The sequence below is a fragment of the Tursiops truncatus genome, chromosome 15, assembly GCF_011762595.2.
Source record: "Tursiops truncatus isolate mTurTru1 chromosome 15, mTurTru1.mat.Y, whole genome shotgun sequence".
Classification (NCBI taxonomy): domain Eukaryota; kingdom Metazoa; phylum Chordata; class Mammalia; order Artiodactyla; family Delphinidae; genus Tursiops; species Tursiops truncatus.
In genome coordinates this window covers 43,916,773-43,935,601 of record NC_047048.1, presented here as the reverse complement: position 1 = coordinate 43,935,601, position 18,829 = coordinate 43,916,773, and the positions used below count along the sequence as shown (strand labels likewise).

General features: G+C 40.8%; 1 protein-coding gene across 6 annotated transcripts in view; it reads left to right on the top strand.

Moving 5' to 3' along the window:
- ABHD12 (abhydrolase domain containing 12, lysophospholipase) overlaps nucleotides 1–18,829 on the top strand; it is a 70,245-nt gene that overhangs the window by 5,896 nt on the left and 45,520 nt on the right. The window contains exon 2 of one of the 6 annotated variants that reach the window (XM_033840634.2): nucleotides 16,650–16,838. The exons of the other annotated variants lie outside the window; for them this stretch is intronic. Coding sequence (XP_033696525.1) covers nucleotides 16,837–16,838 — 2 coding nt within the window. The 5' untranslated portion in view covers nucleotides 16,650–16,836. The remainder of the gene's footprint in view (nucleotides 1–16,649; nucleotides 16,839–18,829) is intronic. 6 annotated transcript variants of the gene reach the window in all.

Sequence of the window (18,829 nt, the reverse complement as noted above, 5' to 3'; positions counted from 1 at the left end):
ATACACTACTCAAATGCAGGAGATTAAAATCTCCAGAAGATACGTATCACAGAGGTAACCTTGGAAAGAGGCTTAGAAGATGGGTCATTTTCTCAGGGTTCTGCTGACAGCAGTGGAGACAGGATGCCTTTCCAGACTCATGATCCTCCTCCTTCTCCCACTAGAGCACTTTTCCTTCCAAAATGCAGTCTACGGGAAAACTTTAACTGCAATGTTATCTTGAAAACTGACAGATTAAGTCAATGCTTTTCACCCGGACGTGATGCCACAGAACTTGGGTGTCCACATGGAGAGTGGGTAGGTCATTTGTCTCTTCCTGAACTGAGGGCCAGGGTCTGGAGTGTCAGTGAGGACACGGGCTGCTGACACAGGGAAGTGTGATGCCAGGAAACCCAGCCTGAGGTGTCCAGTTAGTAGAAGGACCCGTTGTTTAGGCTTGGTGCCCATCTTAGTATTGTTTGATATTTTAGGGGAAACCTTGAATGGAAACTGAGTCTCAAGTGAGTGTTTTCAGGTTTGTGGCTTGGGGTGAGTTGCTTAACTATGAGTTTGTTTCTTCCTCTATAATGTGGGGATAAAAATATCTTCCTTATAGGATTGGGGTGAGGGTCCAGTGTATGAAAGAGCCAGGCACACAGTGAGCACTCAGTCAGTGGCATCTTGGTCATCCCCAATATTATTGCTAGTGTTATTTGTTGGAGTATTGAGAAAGCTCTGTTAACTTAGGTCAAGAAGAATGTACCCTCCCTCCCTTTCTGCCCCCCAATTTTTTTAGTTAATTAATTAACTTATTATTTATTTATTTTGGCTGTGCTGAATCTTCATTGTGGCACACAGGACCTTTAGTTGTGGCATGCAGGCTTCTTAGTTATGGCATGCGAACTCTTATTTGTGGCATGCATGTGGGATCTAGTTCCTCCACCAGGGATGGAACCTGGGCCCCCTGCATTGGGAGCACGGAGTCTTACCCACTGGACCACCGGGGAAGTCCCTGCCCCCAAACTATTACAGTATGTCTTCTCAGCCAGTTGTCATGCATGTAGTTGTCATCATGATCAGTTAAAACATCTGTTGGTAATAGAACGTTTTTAAGCAATACTTTTTGGTTATTCAACACTTTTTTTTCACCTGTTCATTTAGCAAAGTTTGATGTATGTACAGTAACTCTTCTAAGTGCTGAGGCTGCAGCAGTGGATGTGGGTCATGTCTTGTGGACTTTACCTTATGGTGGCAGAGGCAGGTGACAAGCGAACAAGTATGTGCTGTGTCAGGTGCTCAGGGCTTGAGGAGGAAAGTAGGGCCAGTAAGGAGCAGCTGAGGCATGTATACAGGAGGCCTTTCTCATAAGGGGACATTTGAATGGAAGCCACTGGCTGCTTTAGAGTGGAGGAGTGCCTGGGTATGATGTATGTCATTGACATGTCACTCTGATCGCTGGGATGAAGACAGACTGGAAGGGCAGCAGGAGCAGGGGGACCCGCTAGAAGTCATCCAGGCAACAGATGATGGGGACTTGGGCCTGGGGTAGCTGTGGAGGTGAGAAATGTTGCATTCTGGATCTGTTTCCAAGGAGGTGTCAACAGGATTTGCTGATGGATTAGTAAGAAAGAGCGAGGAGAGTCACAGGATTCACCAGTTCTCTTCTGAGCAGTGGAAGAGTGGAGCTGCCATGTGCTGAGATGGGGCAGTTGTGGGAAATGAGTTTGGTTTGGGGCATATGGAGGTGCCTATGAAACATGCAAGTGGAATAGGTAGGAGTTGGAGTTCAGGGGAGAGCTGGGGCCAACATCTGACGTTAGCCTGCAGGTAGTGTTCAGAGTCACAACAGGATCCCAGGGCTGGACCCTGGGCCCTGGACAGGTAGGGGCTGGAGAAGGGGAGCCTCAAACCAAGGAGACCTGGAGGGAGGCAGCTGAGAGGAGAGCTGGGAGGAAGGGGTCAAGGGAGGTATTGGAAGAAAGCCTGTTGCAGAGGAGAGTGTGATCTGCCATTGGATTTGGAGACATAAGGATCAGTGGTTGTTAGTGTGGTTAATTTGAGTGGTGGAGGCAAGAGCCTGATGGAGTGGCTCAAGGGAGAAGTAGGGAGAAGAAATGCAGATAGCTTTTCCAAGGAGTTTTGCCAGAAAAGGCAACAGAAATGAGGGGGTGGGTAACTGGAGTAGGAGGAAGTTTCTGACCAGTGCTGTAGAGTGCCTTGGTGTGCTCCTGAGGATAGTCCAGGAGGGGAAAGACTGGTGATGCCGAGTGCTGGTGGCGTGGTGTCTTTGGGACCCAGTACCCCAAGGCCAAGTCAGCGGTCCTCAGACAGGGAGGTAGGCCAAGGGTGCTGTGAAGCTGCAGGGAGGTGGTTAGATGTGTGTGGGGAGCACTGGAGGTTCTCTACTGGGTGCTTCTGTTTTCTCTGTGGAATAAGAGCAAAGCCCTGTGCCAAGGGGAGAGGAGGTACTACAGGTATTTCCCTTTCAGTTCTCAACCTGGACCTGGTCTTACCTCTCTATCCTTAACCTAATCAGATGTTTCCTACCATTATTTGCTAAAGTCTCATTAACATGGACAGTCAAGCTCCTTGGCAGAGACTCTTCTTTTTTTTTTCTTTTTAAGAAGATGTTGGGGGGCTTCCCTGGTGGCGCAGTGGTTGAGAGTCCGCCTGCCGATGCAGGGGACACGGGTTTGTGCCCCGGTCCAGGAAGATCCAACATGCCGTGGAGCGGCTGGGCCCGTGAGCCATGGTCGCTGAGCCTGCACGTCTGGAGCCTGTGCTCCTCAACGGGAGAGGCCACAACAGTGAGAGGCCCGCGTACCGCAAAAAAAAAAAAGAAGATTTTGGGGATAGGAGTTTATTAATTAATTTATTTATTTTTGCTGCGTTGGGTCTTCATTTCTGTGCGAGGGCTATCTCTAGTTGTGGCAAGTGGGGGCCACTCTTCATCGCGGTGCGTGGGCCTCTCGCTATCGCGGCCTCTCGTTGTGGAGCACAGGCTCCAGATGCGCAGGCTCAGTAGTTGTGGCTCACGGACCTAGTTGCTCTGCAGCATGTGGGATCCTCCCAGACCAGGGCTCGAACCCGTGTCCCCTGCATTAGCAGGCAGATTCTCAACCACTGCGCCACCAGGGAAGCCCGAAACTCTTCTTTTTGACATGCGGTGTTGCAAAAATGGATGACAGAAGTGGTTCTCATGGGAAGTCGTTTCAGCTGTGACTTGCTGTGTGTCTGAGAAGCCATGTGTGTTCTGCACAGCCGAGTACTGCCTGGTCCTGGGGGGCCTGAGGGCAGCTGCCCCCCGGAGGGCCCTGCATATGGCCCAGTGACGGGGGTGTTAAGCTGGGTTTGAGGTGGAGGTGGGGAAGAGATCAACATGAACGGAGGGCAACACAGAGTGAGTATGTGGGACGTAGGCAGAATTCTTACCTCTCAGGTTTTGCTAATACACAAATAGAAGTTTCTAAATAGAATTTGTCTTGAGATGATACTTATGGGCTTTAGTTGTCTTAATCATGTGTAATCTGTTTACCAGGTATGGAAATGCCCTGAGAAGGTAAAAAGAGAAGGGGGTAGATGAGTGTCAGTGTGAGGAGTTTCAGAAGGAATTTCATTTTGCAAAGATGAAGGCAGAGAAGGAGTGTCAATGAAGGAATACAAGCATATCTCAGGAATGCTGCAATTTAGGGTTTGTCCTTAAAGCTTGAAAGTTGTCCTGAGCATTAGGGTAAAGAAAAGAAAGTTGCAGTTATTTTCAGTTCTTATCACACTTTCAGATCTCCACACAAGGTTTAGAGATATATATACATATATATTTTTTAATAAATTTATTTATTTATTTTTGGCTGTGTTGGGTCTTTGTTGCTGCGCTTGGACTTGCTCTAGTTGCGGCAAGCAGGGACTACTCTTCATTGCAGTGCGTGGGCTTCTCATTATGGTGGCTTCTCTTCTGGCGGAGCACGGGCTCTAGGTGCGTTGGCTTCAGTAGTTGTGGCATGCGGGCTCAGTAGTTGTGGCTCGCGGGCTCTAGAGCGCAGGGTCAGTAGCTGTGGCGCACGGGCTTAGTTGCTCCACGGCATGTGGTATCTTCCAGAACCAGGGCTTGAACCCATGTCCCCTGCATTGGCAGGCGCATTCTTTACCACTGTGCCACCAGGGAAGTCCCAAGGTTCAGATATATTGACTGAACTATTCGTAATGGGAAGGTAAGAATGTTCAGTGTTGAAGCAGATCGTTTGGATGCCATAGTTCAGGGTCCTAAAAGAGATATATGCCTTTTAACTTTCAGCTGTTTCTTTCTCCTAATAATGTGTACAACACAGACTCTTTACTGTTTCATGTTTGACTTGTGCCATTCCTAGTCCTGGAACATCATGTGGTTCCTACCTGAAAGTGGCCGTGTCAGTGTTGGGTGCTCATAGATTATTGTATTCAACAAACAGTTAACTTGCTTCTATTGTTTGTTTGATATCAAGCTAGGCACTGGGAAAGAAGAAAGATGGCAGTATCTTTTTTTTAACATTTTTATTGGAGTATAATTGCTTTGCAGTGGTGTGTTAGTTTCTTCAAGCATTTTTATTATGTCTATAGAAGAGACAAAATGCAAGTGTGGCTGGAGATGATTAGTCTGATCTCACATTCATCCTTTGTTGCTCTGACATTTTTTGTGCTGTTTTATCTTCACAGTATCTCATCTTTTAGGCTCCCACTTCAGTGACAGGATATAACTCATCCTGTCAATGCATCCCTGGCATACCAAGCTTTCTGTAGATAAAAGAAAAGAAATGTTCACAGTTTAGGAACACGGCACACCTTGACAAGGCATGTCATGGCAGAACCTACGGGAAGGAAAATAAGACTGCCATTCTAGGACATCGGATACTTGGCTTTGGGTTCCAGAAGGAAGGGACTGTTACACCAGTGGAGGCCAGCTGGGAGCCTGCCAGTATAGCCCCAGAGCCTCAACAGAAAGCACAAGGGAGATTCTGCAGGGACCAAGGCAGGGATCTTCAGGTATGAGGCCACCGCAAGGGATGGCAACTGCCATGGTGAAAGGCAGCCCTTGAGAGATCCTGTCTTCTTCCCTCTGTTCCCTTCTCATTTTGTTTTTTCTCCTGATTACAAAAGTAAAAAAAGATTTCTTAATACAGATTTAAAACACAGAATATAATTGAGAAAGTGGAATTATCCCCTGGATAATTACTGTTAACAGTGTGACATATATTGAGAAGATTGCTTGCATGTTTATTCTTTTATTCATCTAACAAATACTTGTTGAAGACGTAGTGTGTGCTGGAGGCTGTGGATAAAATGTTACAGAGTCAGACAGGTCCCAACCCTTGTGGAGCTCACATTCTCCTCGTGAAGCAGAAGGAAAACAAAAAAGGTACATGTAAATACACAGTAAATTTCAAGAGGTGGTAAAGTGCTATAAAGAAAAACAGGGCTTCCCTGGTGGCGCAGTGGTTAACAATCTGCCTGCCAATGCAAGAGACACGGGTTTGAGCCCTGGTCTGGGAAGATCCCACATGCCGTGGAGCAACTAAGCCCGTGAGCCACAACTACTGAACCTGCGCTCTAGAGCTCGCAAGCCACAACTACTGAGCCCACATGCCACAATTACTGAGCCTGTGCGCCTAGAGCCCATGCTCCACAACAAGAGAAGCCACTGCAATGAGAAGCCTGTGCACTGCAACGAAGAGTAGCCCCCACTTGCCGCAACTAGAGAAAGGCCATGTGCAGCAATGAAGATCCAACACAGCCAAAAACAAATTAAATAAATAAAGCAAGATAGCTTTAAGAAGAAGATAACAGACCCAAAATGGAGTTGCTTATGCTAAATAAGCCCACGTCACCAAACGGAGACTTAACTTCATTAGAGACTCGGCTCTCCTAGAAATGGGTTCTTCAACCAGTCAATCAGGAATCACCTGGTCAGCACTAATGTGGTTATCTGCCTGATAGACCCTTGTTGTCTCCTAAAGGAAAGTGACCGTGGAATAAATAACTCGCTTCTGTTGTCTCATAAAACTTCCTTGTTCCCACTCTCTTCTCCCTGTGAAAGTCTTTCATTTTGTACAGCTCCTTGGAGTTCCTTTCTGTTTGCTACATGAGATGCTGCCCGATTGATGAATTGTTGAATAAAGCCAATAAGATCTTTAAGGTTTGCTCAGATGAATTTTGTTTTTTAACAGGAGGTAAAACAATTGTGTATGAAGCACTTGAAAACAAGCTATACTATAGTGATAAAACATCCTCGTCACTGTCAGGAGAACAAGGCCTTTTCACAGTAGGTCACCCAGCTGTTAAACTCTGCCAGCATCCTCATGACTTTTTGTTTTCTTCTCTGGGAACAAAGACATTTATGGGATTGCACTTGTGTATTTTATTAAGGCCTTAAAGCTTTTAATTCTGTTCAGTGAAATTACTCCCAATACTGTGTTTGAATAAGAGTTTGAAGATTGTTCTTAAGGTTTCCACCTATAAACTAGGTAGAAGTCCACCTATTAGTCTTGGGGAGTGAATTTTGGATTTACTCTTTTGTTCCTTCTGAGAGAATATAATGAGATAATAGAATATATATATATATATATATATATATATGTATGTACACATATATATATGATGGAATATATAATATAAGATGTATTTTGAAATATATCTATTAATATAATGGAATAAAGCGAAAAACTCTTCCTTAATAATTTTGATGGTTACAGTAATAGAGGAATTGGTGAAAACTAAATATAGATACTTTTTAATAGGAATACAGTTCTTCCACTTCTGGCCACTGAAGATAGAGTAACAGGGACTGAATTTACCCTGAAATAACTAAAACAACAACAAAATCCAGACAAAATGCATGAAACAAGGTTTCCAAACACTGGCCACTGGCAACGGGAGACAGTAGTCTCTGGAGAGGTGACAAACAAAGTGAGCCCTACAGCAACTCCAGCTTACTACCGTGAGAGTTTCCCCGCTGTATCACAGGGACAAGGAAATTGATGTGGAGCCTGGTGGACTTCCTGAGCTGTGGATAAGGTGCTGAGAGTCTGGGGACACCAACATGCCTACACTTTATAGGACAGAGGACCAGGGAGAGACATCGGTACAGAGAGAACTCTGGAGATCTGCAGAGGAGAATCTGGAGATCTCTGCACCTTGAGGATTCAACATAGTGCTGCTCAGCACACATGTGTGAGGAAACTATCTGAGGCTGGGGAGAGAACTTCCCGAAAGGTTTAGATGAAACAGTTCCAGTTCCCTCTAACAAGACCATAATTCACTGAACATTGGGTAGAACACTCAGGAATGTCATGCTTCAGTAATGGGAAATAATTAGGCCTAGACAGAGTACTGCTCTGGACCCACCTAACAAATCATAAAAACAAAACCCAGAAGAATCAAACTGTTTCCAATTCACTGCATCCTGAAACAAGATTCAGTATTTATAGGAACATAAAAATATCCAGCACCCAACAAAGTAAAATTCACAATGTCTCATATCTAATCAAATATTACCAGATGTATTAGTTTGCTTGGGCAGCCGTAACAAAGTACTACATACTGGGTGGCTGAAATGAGAGAAATTTATTTTTTCACAATTCTGGACGCTAGAAGTCTGAGATCAGTGTGTTGGCAGCATTGGTTTCTTCTGGGGCCTCTCTCCTTGGCTTGTAGATGTCCATGTTCTCCCTGTGTCTTACATGGTCTTTCCTCTGCATGTCTGTCCAGGTTTCTTCTTATAAGGACACCAGTCTTATTGGATTACAGCCTACCATAATGACCAATTTTTCTTTTTAACATACATTTATTTAGGCTGCGCTGGGTCTTAGTTGCAGCACGCAGACTCTTAGTTGCAGCATGCGAACTCTTTAATAGTTGTGGTATGCATGCAGGATCTAGTTTCCTGAACAGGGATCAAACCCAGGTCCCCTGCATTGGGAACACAGAATCTTACCCACTTGACCACCAGGGAAGTCCCCACTAAAGACCGAATTTTAACTTAATTTAACCTCTTAAAGACTCTATCTCCAAATACAGTCACATTCTTAGCACCTGGGGTTAGTATCTAAATGTATGAATTACAGTTGGGGAGCACAGTGCAAGGAGACAGGAAAATGTAACCTGTAATGAGAATAAACAATCAATGAAAACCAATCCAGAACTGACACAGATGGTACAGTCAGCAAAGGACATTAGAACAGTTATTACAACTATATTCCATGTGTTTAAAAAGTTAAGTAGGGTCATGGAAGATATGAAAATTACCCAAATCAAGTTTCTAAAGATGACAAACTACAAGTGTGTTAAGTGAAAGATACACTGAGGGGCATTAATGGCAGATTAGATGTTGTAGAAGGAAAGATTCAGTTATCCAACATGAAACATATAAAAAAGAATCAAATTTTCAGACGTAGCACTGAACTGTGGAACAACTTCAGGCAACTTAATATATGGGTAATTAGAGTTCCCACAGAAGCAGGAGAGAAAGAAAAAATAGGTGAAAGAATAATGGCCAGAAACTTTCCAAGCTTGATGGAAACTGTAAACTCAACTCAGTGAATCACCCACACAAAAAACAGGAAGAAGGAGCTTCCCTGGTGGCGCAGTGGTTGAGAGTCCGCCTGCCGATGTAGGGGACACGGGTTCGTGCCCCGGTCTGGGAAGATCCCACATGCTGCGGAGCGGCTGGGCCCGTGAGCCATGGCCACTGAGCCTGCGCGTCCAGAGCCTGTGCTCCACAACGGGAGAGGCCACAACAGTGAGAGGCCCGCGTACCGCAAAAAAAAAAAAAAAAAAAAAAAAAAAAAAAACAGAAAAAAAAACCAGGAAGAAAACTATACCAAGGCACATCATAATCAAATTACTCAAAACCAGTGATGAAGAGAAAAATCTTAAAAGCAGCCAGAGGAAGAAAGACATGTACAGAAAAGCAAATGTGCAGGTGACAGCAGATTTCTTGTGATAAAAAAAAAGAAGGCCATGGAACAGCATATTTAAAACACTGAAAAAAAAAAGAAAACCAAAAAACCTCTGTCTACCTAGAATTTATTCTCTCTTTTCTCTTTTCTTTTCTCTTCTCTTTTCTTTTTTCTTTCCTCTTTTCTTTTTTCTCCTTCCTCCCTGCCTTCTTTCTTTCCTTATAAATGAAGTATAATTGACTTACTATATTAGTTTCAGGTGTACAACATAGTGATTCAGTATTTTTATACATTACAAAATGATCCATGATAAGTCGCTACCATCTCTCACCCTACAGAGTTATAGTATTATTGATTATATTCCCTGTGCTGTACGTTTCATCCCTGTGACTTACTTATTTTACTGGAAGTTTGTACTTCTTAATCTCCCTAACCTATTTCACTTATCCCCCTACATGCCTCCCCTCTGGTAGCCACCAATTTGTTCTCTATCAGTCTGTTTCTGTTTTGTTTGTTCTGTTCTTTAGATTCCACATACAAGACAAATCATATGATATTTGTCTTTCTCTGTCTGACTTATCTCAGCATAATACCTTCAGGTCCCTCCATGTTGTCGCAAAAGACAGATTTCATTTTTTTAAAAAATAAGTTTATTTTTGGCTGTGTTGGGTCTTTGTTGCTGCACACAGGCTTTTTCTAGTTGCAGCAAACGGGGGCTACTCTTTGTTGCGGAGCATGGGCTCTAGGCACACGGGCTTCAGTAGTTGTGGTGCTTGGGCTTAGTTGCTCCGCAGCATGTGGGATCTTCCTGGACCAGGGCTCAAACCCATATCCCCTGCATTGGTGGGCAGATTCTTAACCACTGTGCCACCAGCGAAGTTCCCAGATTTCTTTTTTTTTAAATGGCTGAATAATGGTCTTGTGTGTGTGTGTGTGTGTGTGTGTGTGTGTGTGTGTGTGTATCACATCATTAGCCATTCATCTGTTATTTGTTGTCTTTTTTGATGATAATCATTCTGACAGGTGTGAGGTGATATCTCATGATTTTCATTTGCATTTACTTGATGATTAGTGATGCTAGCATCTTTTCATGTGTCTGTTGGCCATCTGTGTATCTTCTTTGGAAAAACGTCTGTGTGGGTCCTCTGACCCATTTTTTAATTGGCTGTTTGTTTTTTAATGTTTAGTTGTATGAGTTCTTATACATATTGGCTATTAACCCCTTATCAAATACACTGTTTGCAAATATCTTCTCTCATTCAGTAGGGTGCCTTTTTGTTTTGCTGATAGTTTCCTTCACTGTGCAAAAGCTTTTTAGTTGGATGTAGTCCTATTCGTTTATTTTTCCTTTTGTTTCCCTTGCCTGAGGAGATATCTATATATCTATATCTATTTGATGTCAGAGAGCATACTGCCTATGTTTTCTTCTAGGAGTTTATGGTTTCAGGTCTTACATTTAAGTCATTAATCCATTTTGAATTTATTTTTGTATATAGTGTGAGAAAGTAATCCAGTTCGCTTCTTTTGCATGTAGCTCTCCAGTTTTCCCAACACCGTTTATTGAAGAGGCTTTCTTTTTCCCATCATATATTCTTGCCTCCTTTGTCATAGATTAATTGACCATATAAGTGTGGGTTTATTTCTGGGCTCGCTGTTCTGTTCTGTTGATCCATGTGTCTGTTTTTGTGCCAGTATCATACTGTTTTTTTGTTTTTGTTTGTTTGTTTGTTTGTTTAGGCTGCACTGTGTCTTAGTTGCGGCACGCGAGATCTTGTAGCATGTTTACTTGCAGCATGCGGGATCTTTAGTTGCGGCATGTGGGCTTCTTAGTTGTGGCATGCATGTGGGATCTTTTTCCCCGACTAGGGATTGAACTGAGGCACCTTGCATTGGGACTGTGGAATCTTACCCACTGGACCACGAGGGAAGTCCCACTGTTGTTTTTTTTTAAATTGAAGTATAGTTGATTTACAGTGTTGTCATACTGTTTTGATTACTATAGCTTTGTAGTATAGTTGGAAATAATGGAGCATGATACCTCCAGCTTTGTTCTTTCTTAAAATTATTTTGGCTATTTTGGACTCTTTTGTGTTTCCATACAAATTTGGGCATTATTTGTTGTAGTTCTGTGAAAAATTCCGTTGGAATTTGGTAGGGATTGCATTGAATCTGTGGATTGTCTTGGGATTCTTCTAATCCATGAACATGGTATATCTTTCCATTTGTTTCTTTTTAGTTTCTTTCATCAGTGTATTATAGTTTTCTGGGTACAGCTCTTTTCCCTCCTTGGTTAGATTTACTCCTGGATATTTTATTCTTTTTGATGCAATTGTAAATGGGGTTGTTTTCTTAATTTCTCTTTCTGACAGTTCATTGTTAGTGTACAGAAATGCAACAGATTTGTATTATTTTGCATCCTGCAGCTTTACTGAATTCATTGGTGAGTTCTGATAGGTTTTTTGGTGGTGTCTTTAGGATTTTTTTATATATAATGTCATGTCATATGCAAACAGTGACAGTTTTACTGCTTCCTTTCCAACTTGGATTCTTTTCATTTTTCTTGTCTGATTGCTGTGTCTAGGACTTCCAATACTATCTTGAATAAAAATGGTGAGTGGGCATCCTTGTCTTGTTCCTGATCTTAGGGGAAATGCTTTCCGCTTGTCACCTTTTTGTATGATGTTGGCATAGGCTTACCATAGATGGCCTTTGTTATGTTGAGGTATGTTTCCCCTATACCAACTTGGGTGAAAGTTTTTATCATAAATGGGTATTGGATTTTGTCAAAAGCTTTTTCTGCATCTATTAAGATGATCATATGATTTTTATTTTTCAATTTGTTATGTGGTGTATCACATTGATTTCTGGATATTGAAACACCCTGCATCCATGGGATAAATCCCACTTGATTATGGTGTATGATCTTTTTGATGTATTGTTGAATTCATTTTGCTAATATTTTATGGAAGATTTTTACGTCAGTGTTCATCAGGGATATTGGCCTCTGTTTTCCTTATTTTGTGGTATCCTCATCTGGTTTTGGTACCAAGGTGATGCTGGCCTTGTAGAATGAGTTTGGAAGCACTCCTGACTCTTCCTTTTTTGCAGTAGTTGGAGAAAGATAGATATCAATTCTTCTTTAAATGTTTGGTAGAATTCATCTATAAATCCATCTGATCCTGGACTTTGTTGAGAGTTTGTTTTGTTTTGTTTTTTGTTTTTGTTTATTTTGCTGATTCAGTTTCATGACTGGTAATCATTCTGTTCATATCTTCTGTTTTTTTCTGATTCAGTTTTAGGAGATTGTACGTTTTTAGGAATTTATCCATTTATTCTGGGTTGTCCATTTTATTGGTGTTTAATTGTAGTAATCTTTTACGATCCTTTGTATTTCTGTGGTGTCATTTATAACTTCTCTTTCATTTCTGATTTTATTGATTTGGTCCCACTCTTTTTTTTATTGATGAGTCTGGCTAAAGGTTTGTCAATTTTGTTTATCTTTTCAAAGAACTAGCTCTTAGTTTCATTGATCTTTTCTGCTGTTGTTTTAAGTCTCCATTTATTTCTGCTCAGATCTTTATTTTTCTTTCCTTCTACTAACTATGAGTTTTGTTTGTTCTTCTATTACTAGTTCCTTAGATTTTTCTTGTTTCCTGAGGTAGGCTTGTATTACTATAAACTTCTTTCTTAGAATTGCTCTTGCTGTGTCCCATAGGTTTTGGATCATTGTATTTCCATTTTCATTTGTCTTCAGGTATTTTTTAATTTCCTCTTTGATTTCTTCAGTGACCCATTGTTTGTTGAGAAGCATATTGTTTAGCCTCCACATGTGTGTTTGTGTTTTTTGCAGTTTTTTCCATGTAGTAGATTTCTACTCTTATACCACTGTGGTTGGAAAGGATACTTGCTATGCTTTCCATCTTAACTTTATTGAGACTTGATATATCTTTTAAGTTCATCTGGTCTAGTGTGTCACTTAAGGCCAGTGTTTCCTTATTGATTTCCTCTCTGGATGATCTGTCCATTGCTGTAAGTGGGGTGTTAAAGTCCCCTACTATTATTGTGTTACTGTCAGTTTTTCCCTTCATGTTTGTTAATATTTGCCTTATGTATTTAGTTGCTCCTATGTTGGGTGCATATGTGTTTACATTTGTTATATCTTCCTGTTGGATTGATCCCTTGATCATTATTTAATGTCGTTTGTCTCTTGTTACAGTCTGTTCAGAAATCTATTTTGTCTGATAATACGTATTGCTGCCCCTGCTCTCTTTTTGTTTCCATTTGCGTGGAATACCGTTTTCCATTACCTCACTTTCAGTCTCTGTGTTTTTAGATCTGAAATGAGTCTCTTCAGCATAGTAGTCAGCATATAGATGGGTCGCGTTTTTTTTTAGTCTGTTAAGCTGTTCTGTGCCTTTTGATTGGAGCATTTAGTCCATTTACTTTTAAAGTAATTATTGATAGGTATGTACTTATTGCCATTTTTTAAAATAAATTTATTTATCTATTTTTGGTTGCAATGGGTCCTCATTGCTGTGCACAGGCTTTCTCTAGTGGTGACAAGCAGGGGCTACTCTTTGTTGCGTTGGTGTGGACTTCTCATTGTGGTGGCTTCTCTTGTTGTGGAGCATGGGCTCTAGGCACACGGGCTTCAGTAGTCGTGGCATGCAGGCTCAGTAGTTGTGGCTCGCGGGCTCTAGAGCACAGGCTCAGTAGTTGGGGTGCATGGGCTTAGTTGCTCCACGGCATGTGGGATCTTCCTGGACCAGGCTCGAACCCGTGTCCCTTGCATTGGCAGGCGGATTCTTAACCACTGTACCACCAGGGAAGTCCCTACTTATTTCCATTTTGTTAAATGTTTTCTGATTGTTTTTATAGTTCTCATTTGTTCCTTCTTCTTTTGCTCTTTTGTGATTTGAGGATATCTTTAGTGTTATATTTGGGTTGCTTTCTCTTTGTGTGTGTGTGTGTGAGAGAGAGTTGTAAGATTTTGGTTTGTGGTTACCATGATGTTCATATATAACAATTACAGACACACATATGTAATATATGTTAGTAATAACTTGTGTTATTATTTTAAGTTGATGATCTTTTAAGTTGAAATTCAGTCTAACAACCCTGCATTTTTATTCTCCCACCATGTTTAGTTTTTTTGACATCATGTTTTACATCTTTTTGTTTTGTGTATACCTTAACTACTTATCGTGGATATAGATGATTTTACCACTTTTGTCTTTTACCCTTCCTACTAGCTTTATAAGTGGTTGATGCACTACATTTACTGTATGTTTGCCTTTACCAATGAGATTTTTTCCTTTCATAATTTTCATATTTCTAATTGTGTGGTTTTTTCCTTTTTTTTTTTTTTTTTAAATCCTGCTTAGAGAAGTCCCTTTAACATTTCTCATAATGCCAATGCAGTGGTGCTGAATTCTTTTAGTTATTGTTTATATGTAGAACATTTTCTTTCTTCTTCAAATATGAATGATAGCCCTGTTGGGTAGAGTATTTTTGGTTACAGTAAGTCCCCTATATATGAACCTTGAAGTTGTGAACTTTCAAAAATGGAAACATGTGCTCACATGTCCAGTCATGTAAGTTAGTTCATGTGTCTGGCATACATTGTCACGTGCATGCATCCTCTACAAGTGGTTGTCCTTTTGTGTACTTTACAGTAGTGTATAGAGTACAGTAGTACAGTGTCTTTATTTCAAGCCCAGGATATCTGGAAGGAAGTATAAAAGCAGTGATGATGTAGCTGGACTTTTCTAGGTACTGTACTGTAAGATTAAAAGTGTTTTCTTTATTTTTTGTGTTTGTTTTTTATGTATTACTTGTGTGAAAATTATTATAAACCTATTGCAGTACAGTACTATATAGCCAATTGTGTTTGGGTACCTAGGCTAACTTTGTTGGACTTACGAACAAATTGGACTTAATGAATGGACTTTTGCAATGGAACTCGTTTGTATGTAGGGGACTTACTATATAGAGTTTTTTCCTTTCATTACTTTGAATATATCATGCCACTTCCTTCTGGCCTGTGAAGTTTCTGCTGAAAAGTCAGCTGATAGTCTTAGGGAGTTCCCCTGCACATAACTAATTGCCTTTTTTTTTTTTGCTACTTTTAAGATTCTTTATCTTTAATTTTGCCACTTTAATTATAATTTGTCTTGGTGTAGATCTCTTTGGATTCACCTTGTTTGGGACTTAGTGCATCCTGGACTTGGATGTCTGTTTCCTTTTCCAGGTTAGGGAAGTTTTCAGCTATTATTTGTTTGAATAAGTTCTCTGCCTCTTTCTCTCTTCTCCTTTTGGGACACCTATAATGTGAATGTTAGTATGCTTGATGTCCTAGATGTCTCTTATTAAACTGTGCTCATTTTTAAAAATTCTTTTTTCTGTTAAGGCTGGATGGTTCCACTACTCTGTCTTCCAGTTTGCTGATTTGTTCTCATTCACTGTTCATTCCTTCCAGTGTAGTTTTATTTCAGTTATTATGTTCGTCAGCTCTGTTTGATTCTTCTTTATATTTTCTAACTTGTTGAAATTCTCACTGCGTTCATCCATTCTTCCCCCAAGTTCTTTAAGTATCTTTATGAATATTACCTTGAACTCTTTGTTGGGTAGTTTGCTTATATCCGTCTTGCTCAGTTCTTCTTCTAGGGTTTTGTCTTGTTCCTTTATTTGAAACAGATTCCTTTGTTGTTTCATTTTGTCTAATTCTCTGTGTTTATTTCCCTGTATTTGGTAGGTTGGTTGGTTACGTCTCCTGGTCTTGGAAAAGTGGCCCTATGTAGGAGATGTCCTGTGTGGCTTAGCAGTCTACTCCCCTCTGGCCACCAGAGCTATATGCTCTAGGGGTGCCCCCTATGTTGGCTGCATGGGCCCTTCTTTTGTGGCAGGGTCTACTACTGTGGGCATGCTGAGAGGTGGGCCTGGACCCGGGCCAGGTTGACTGCCAGGTCCTGCCTCGTGCAGTGGCTGTTGGCCCATTGGTTGTTGGGGCCGAGTCCTGGTACATCTAGCTACATGCCCTGCGGTGTCCTGGGGTTGTTGCCAGCCTGCTAGTGGGCGGATAAGCCCCTGACCCTAATAGGCTAGAGAGAAGACTCCAGAATGGTGCTTGCCAGTGCCACTGTTCTTGTGGTAGAATGAGCTCCCCAAAATGGCTGCTACCAGTATCTGTGTCCCCAAGGGGAGTCCCAGTTGCCTCCTGCCTCTTCAGGATGCTCTCCAAGATTAGTAAGTTGGTGTGACCCAGGCTACTTTCAAATTACTGTCTCTCTGCTGGGACTTGGAGCATGTGAGATTTTGTGTGCACCCTTTAACAGCACACTCTCTGTTTCCTGTAGCTCTCTAGCTCTCCTTTATAGAAGCCCCACTAGCCTTCAAAGTGAGATGTTCTGGGGGCTGATCTTCCCGGTGCAGGACCCCTGGACTGGGGTGCCTGATGTGGGGCTCAGACCCCTCACTCCTTGGGGAAAACATGTGCAATTGTGATTATCCTTCTGTCAGTGTGTTGCCTACTTGGGGTGTGGGTCTGCCTCTCCTACCTGTCTCATTGTGGTTCCTTCTTCATACAGTTAATTCTGGAAAGTCTTTTCTGCTAGTCTTTATGTTCTTCTCATAGACAGGTATTCTGTAAATAGTTGTGATTTTGGTGTGCCTGTGGGAAAAGGTGAGCTCAGGGTTCTCCTGCTCCACCATCTTGGCCACACTTCACCTAGAATTCTTTACCAGGTGAACACATCTTCCAAAAACAAAGAAGTTTTCAGACACATGAAAGCTGAAAGAATTAATCACCAGCAGACCCACACTCTAAGAAACGTTTAAGGATGTCCTTTAGGCAGAAGAAAAATTATACCAGATGAAAACCTGAATCTACACAAATGAATGAAGAACACTGGAAATGATTATGTGAGAAAATATGTAAGCTATATTTTTTATTATTTAAATATCTTTATATTAAAATTGCTTATATAAAAGTAGTAACAATGCTTTGTGAAGTTTATAACATCTATAAAGTAAAATTCATGACAACAAATGGATATAGCCCAGGAGAGAAGAAATGGAAGTAAACTATTATAAGATCTTTATGTTATATGTGAAATGGTATAATCTCACTTGGATGTCAATATGATAATGATGGATACTGTAAACCTTAAGGCAGTCACTAAAGTAACAAAACTAAGAGTTAATAGGAACCCAACAAAGGAAATAAAATGAAATCATAAAAAAAATGCTTGGTTAATTCAAAGGAAGGCAGAAAAAGAGGAAAAGGGGAACAAAGATAGATGGAACAAATAGAAAACAAAAAGCAAGATGGGCCAAACACCCAATTATAAGGCAGAGATGATTCAGATTGGTTAAAAAAAGCAATATCCAACTATGTGATGCCTACCAAAGAAAGGCATTTTAAATATAAAACAAAAAGGTTAAAATTATATGAATGAAAATATATACATACCATGGTAACACTAGTTAGAAGGTAGCTGGGGTGTCTATATTAATATCAGATGAAGTAGACTTAAGAGCAAAGAATATTACCAGAGATAAAGAAGATCATTTCATAATGACAAAGGGATAAAATAATCAAGGGGACATAACAGTCCTAAACATTTAAATACATAATTGACAGGGCTTCAGAATACATGAAGCAGAAATAGAACTGCAAGGAAAATAGACACATCCACAATTATAATCAGAGATTTCAATAACTGATAGAAGCAGGAAGCAGAAAATCAGTAAGGATATAGTACACTTGACCAACATTGTTCACCAGTTTAACTTGGTTGACAGTTCCCCCAACAATAGCAGGTACACATTCTCTTCAAGTACACATGGAACATTTACCAGATAGACCACATTCTAGGCCATAAAACAAGTCTCAGTAATTTAAGAGAATTTATGTCATGCAAAGTCTGTTTTCTGACCACAAAGATTTAAATTAGAAATCAATAATAGAAAGATGTCTGGAAAAATCCCCAAACATTTGAGTACTGAATAACACACTTTTGAATAAGCCACCAGTCAAGGAAGAAATCAAAGGGGAAATTAGACAATAGTTGGAACTGAATGAAAATAAACATGTATGCCCCTAAAGCATCCTTGGGGAGTTTATAACATAAATACTTACAGTAGAAAAGAAGCAAGGTCTGTAGTCAATGACTTTAGCTTGTTTTAAGATACTAGAAAAAAAGAGCAAATTAAACCCAAACCAGAAAGAAGCATATGATAAATACCAAACAAATCAGAAAAATAGAAAACAGAAAAACAATGTTTATAGCAGGTTTAATGTATAACAAGCAAGTACTGGAAACAACCCAAATGTCCAACAAGTGAATGTAAAAACAAATTTTATATATATATATCCCTACAATGGAATATTACTCAGCAATCAAAAGGAATGAACTTGGGACATAGAGGATATATTGGGCAATGAAACTACTCTGCATGGTACTACAGTGGTGGATACGTATCATTATACATTTGTCCATACTCTTAGAATGTATACTGTGAGTGAATCCTAAAGAAAGCTATGGACTCTGGGTGACGATGTGCCAGTGGAGGTTCATCAGTTGTAATAAATTTATCACTGGTGGGGGATGTAATAGTGGGTGACGGGACTTCCCTGGTGGCCCAGTGGTTAAGACTCCATGCTCCCAATGCAAGGGGCATGGGTTCGATCCTTTGTCGGGGAACTAAGATCCCGCATGCTACATGGTGTGGCCAAAAAAAAAAAAAAGTGGGTGAGGTTGGCAGTGGGGAGGTGTTGTATGCACCTTCTGTTCAGTACTGCTGTAAAGCTAAAACTGCTCTAAAAAAGTTTTTTTAAAGGAGTGAACTATTGATACAGACAGGAGTAAGTGAACAAATGAATCTCAAAATAATTGTGCTGAGTGAAAGAATCCATTTCATTT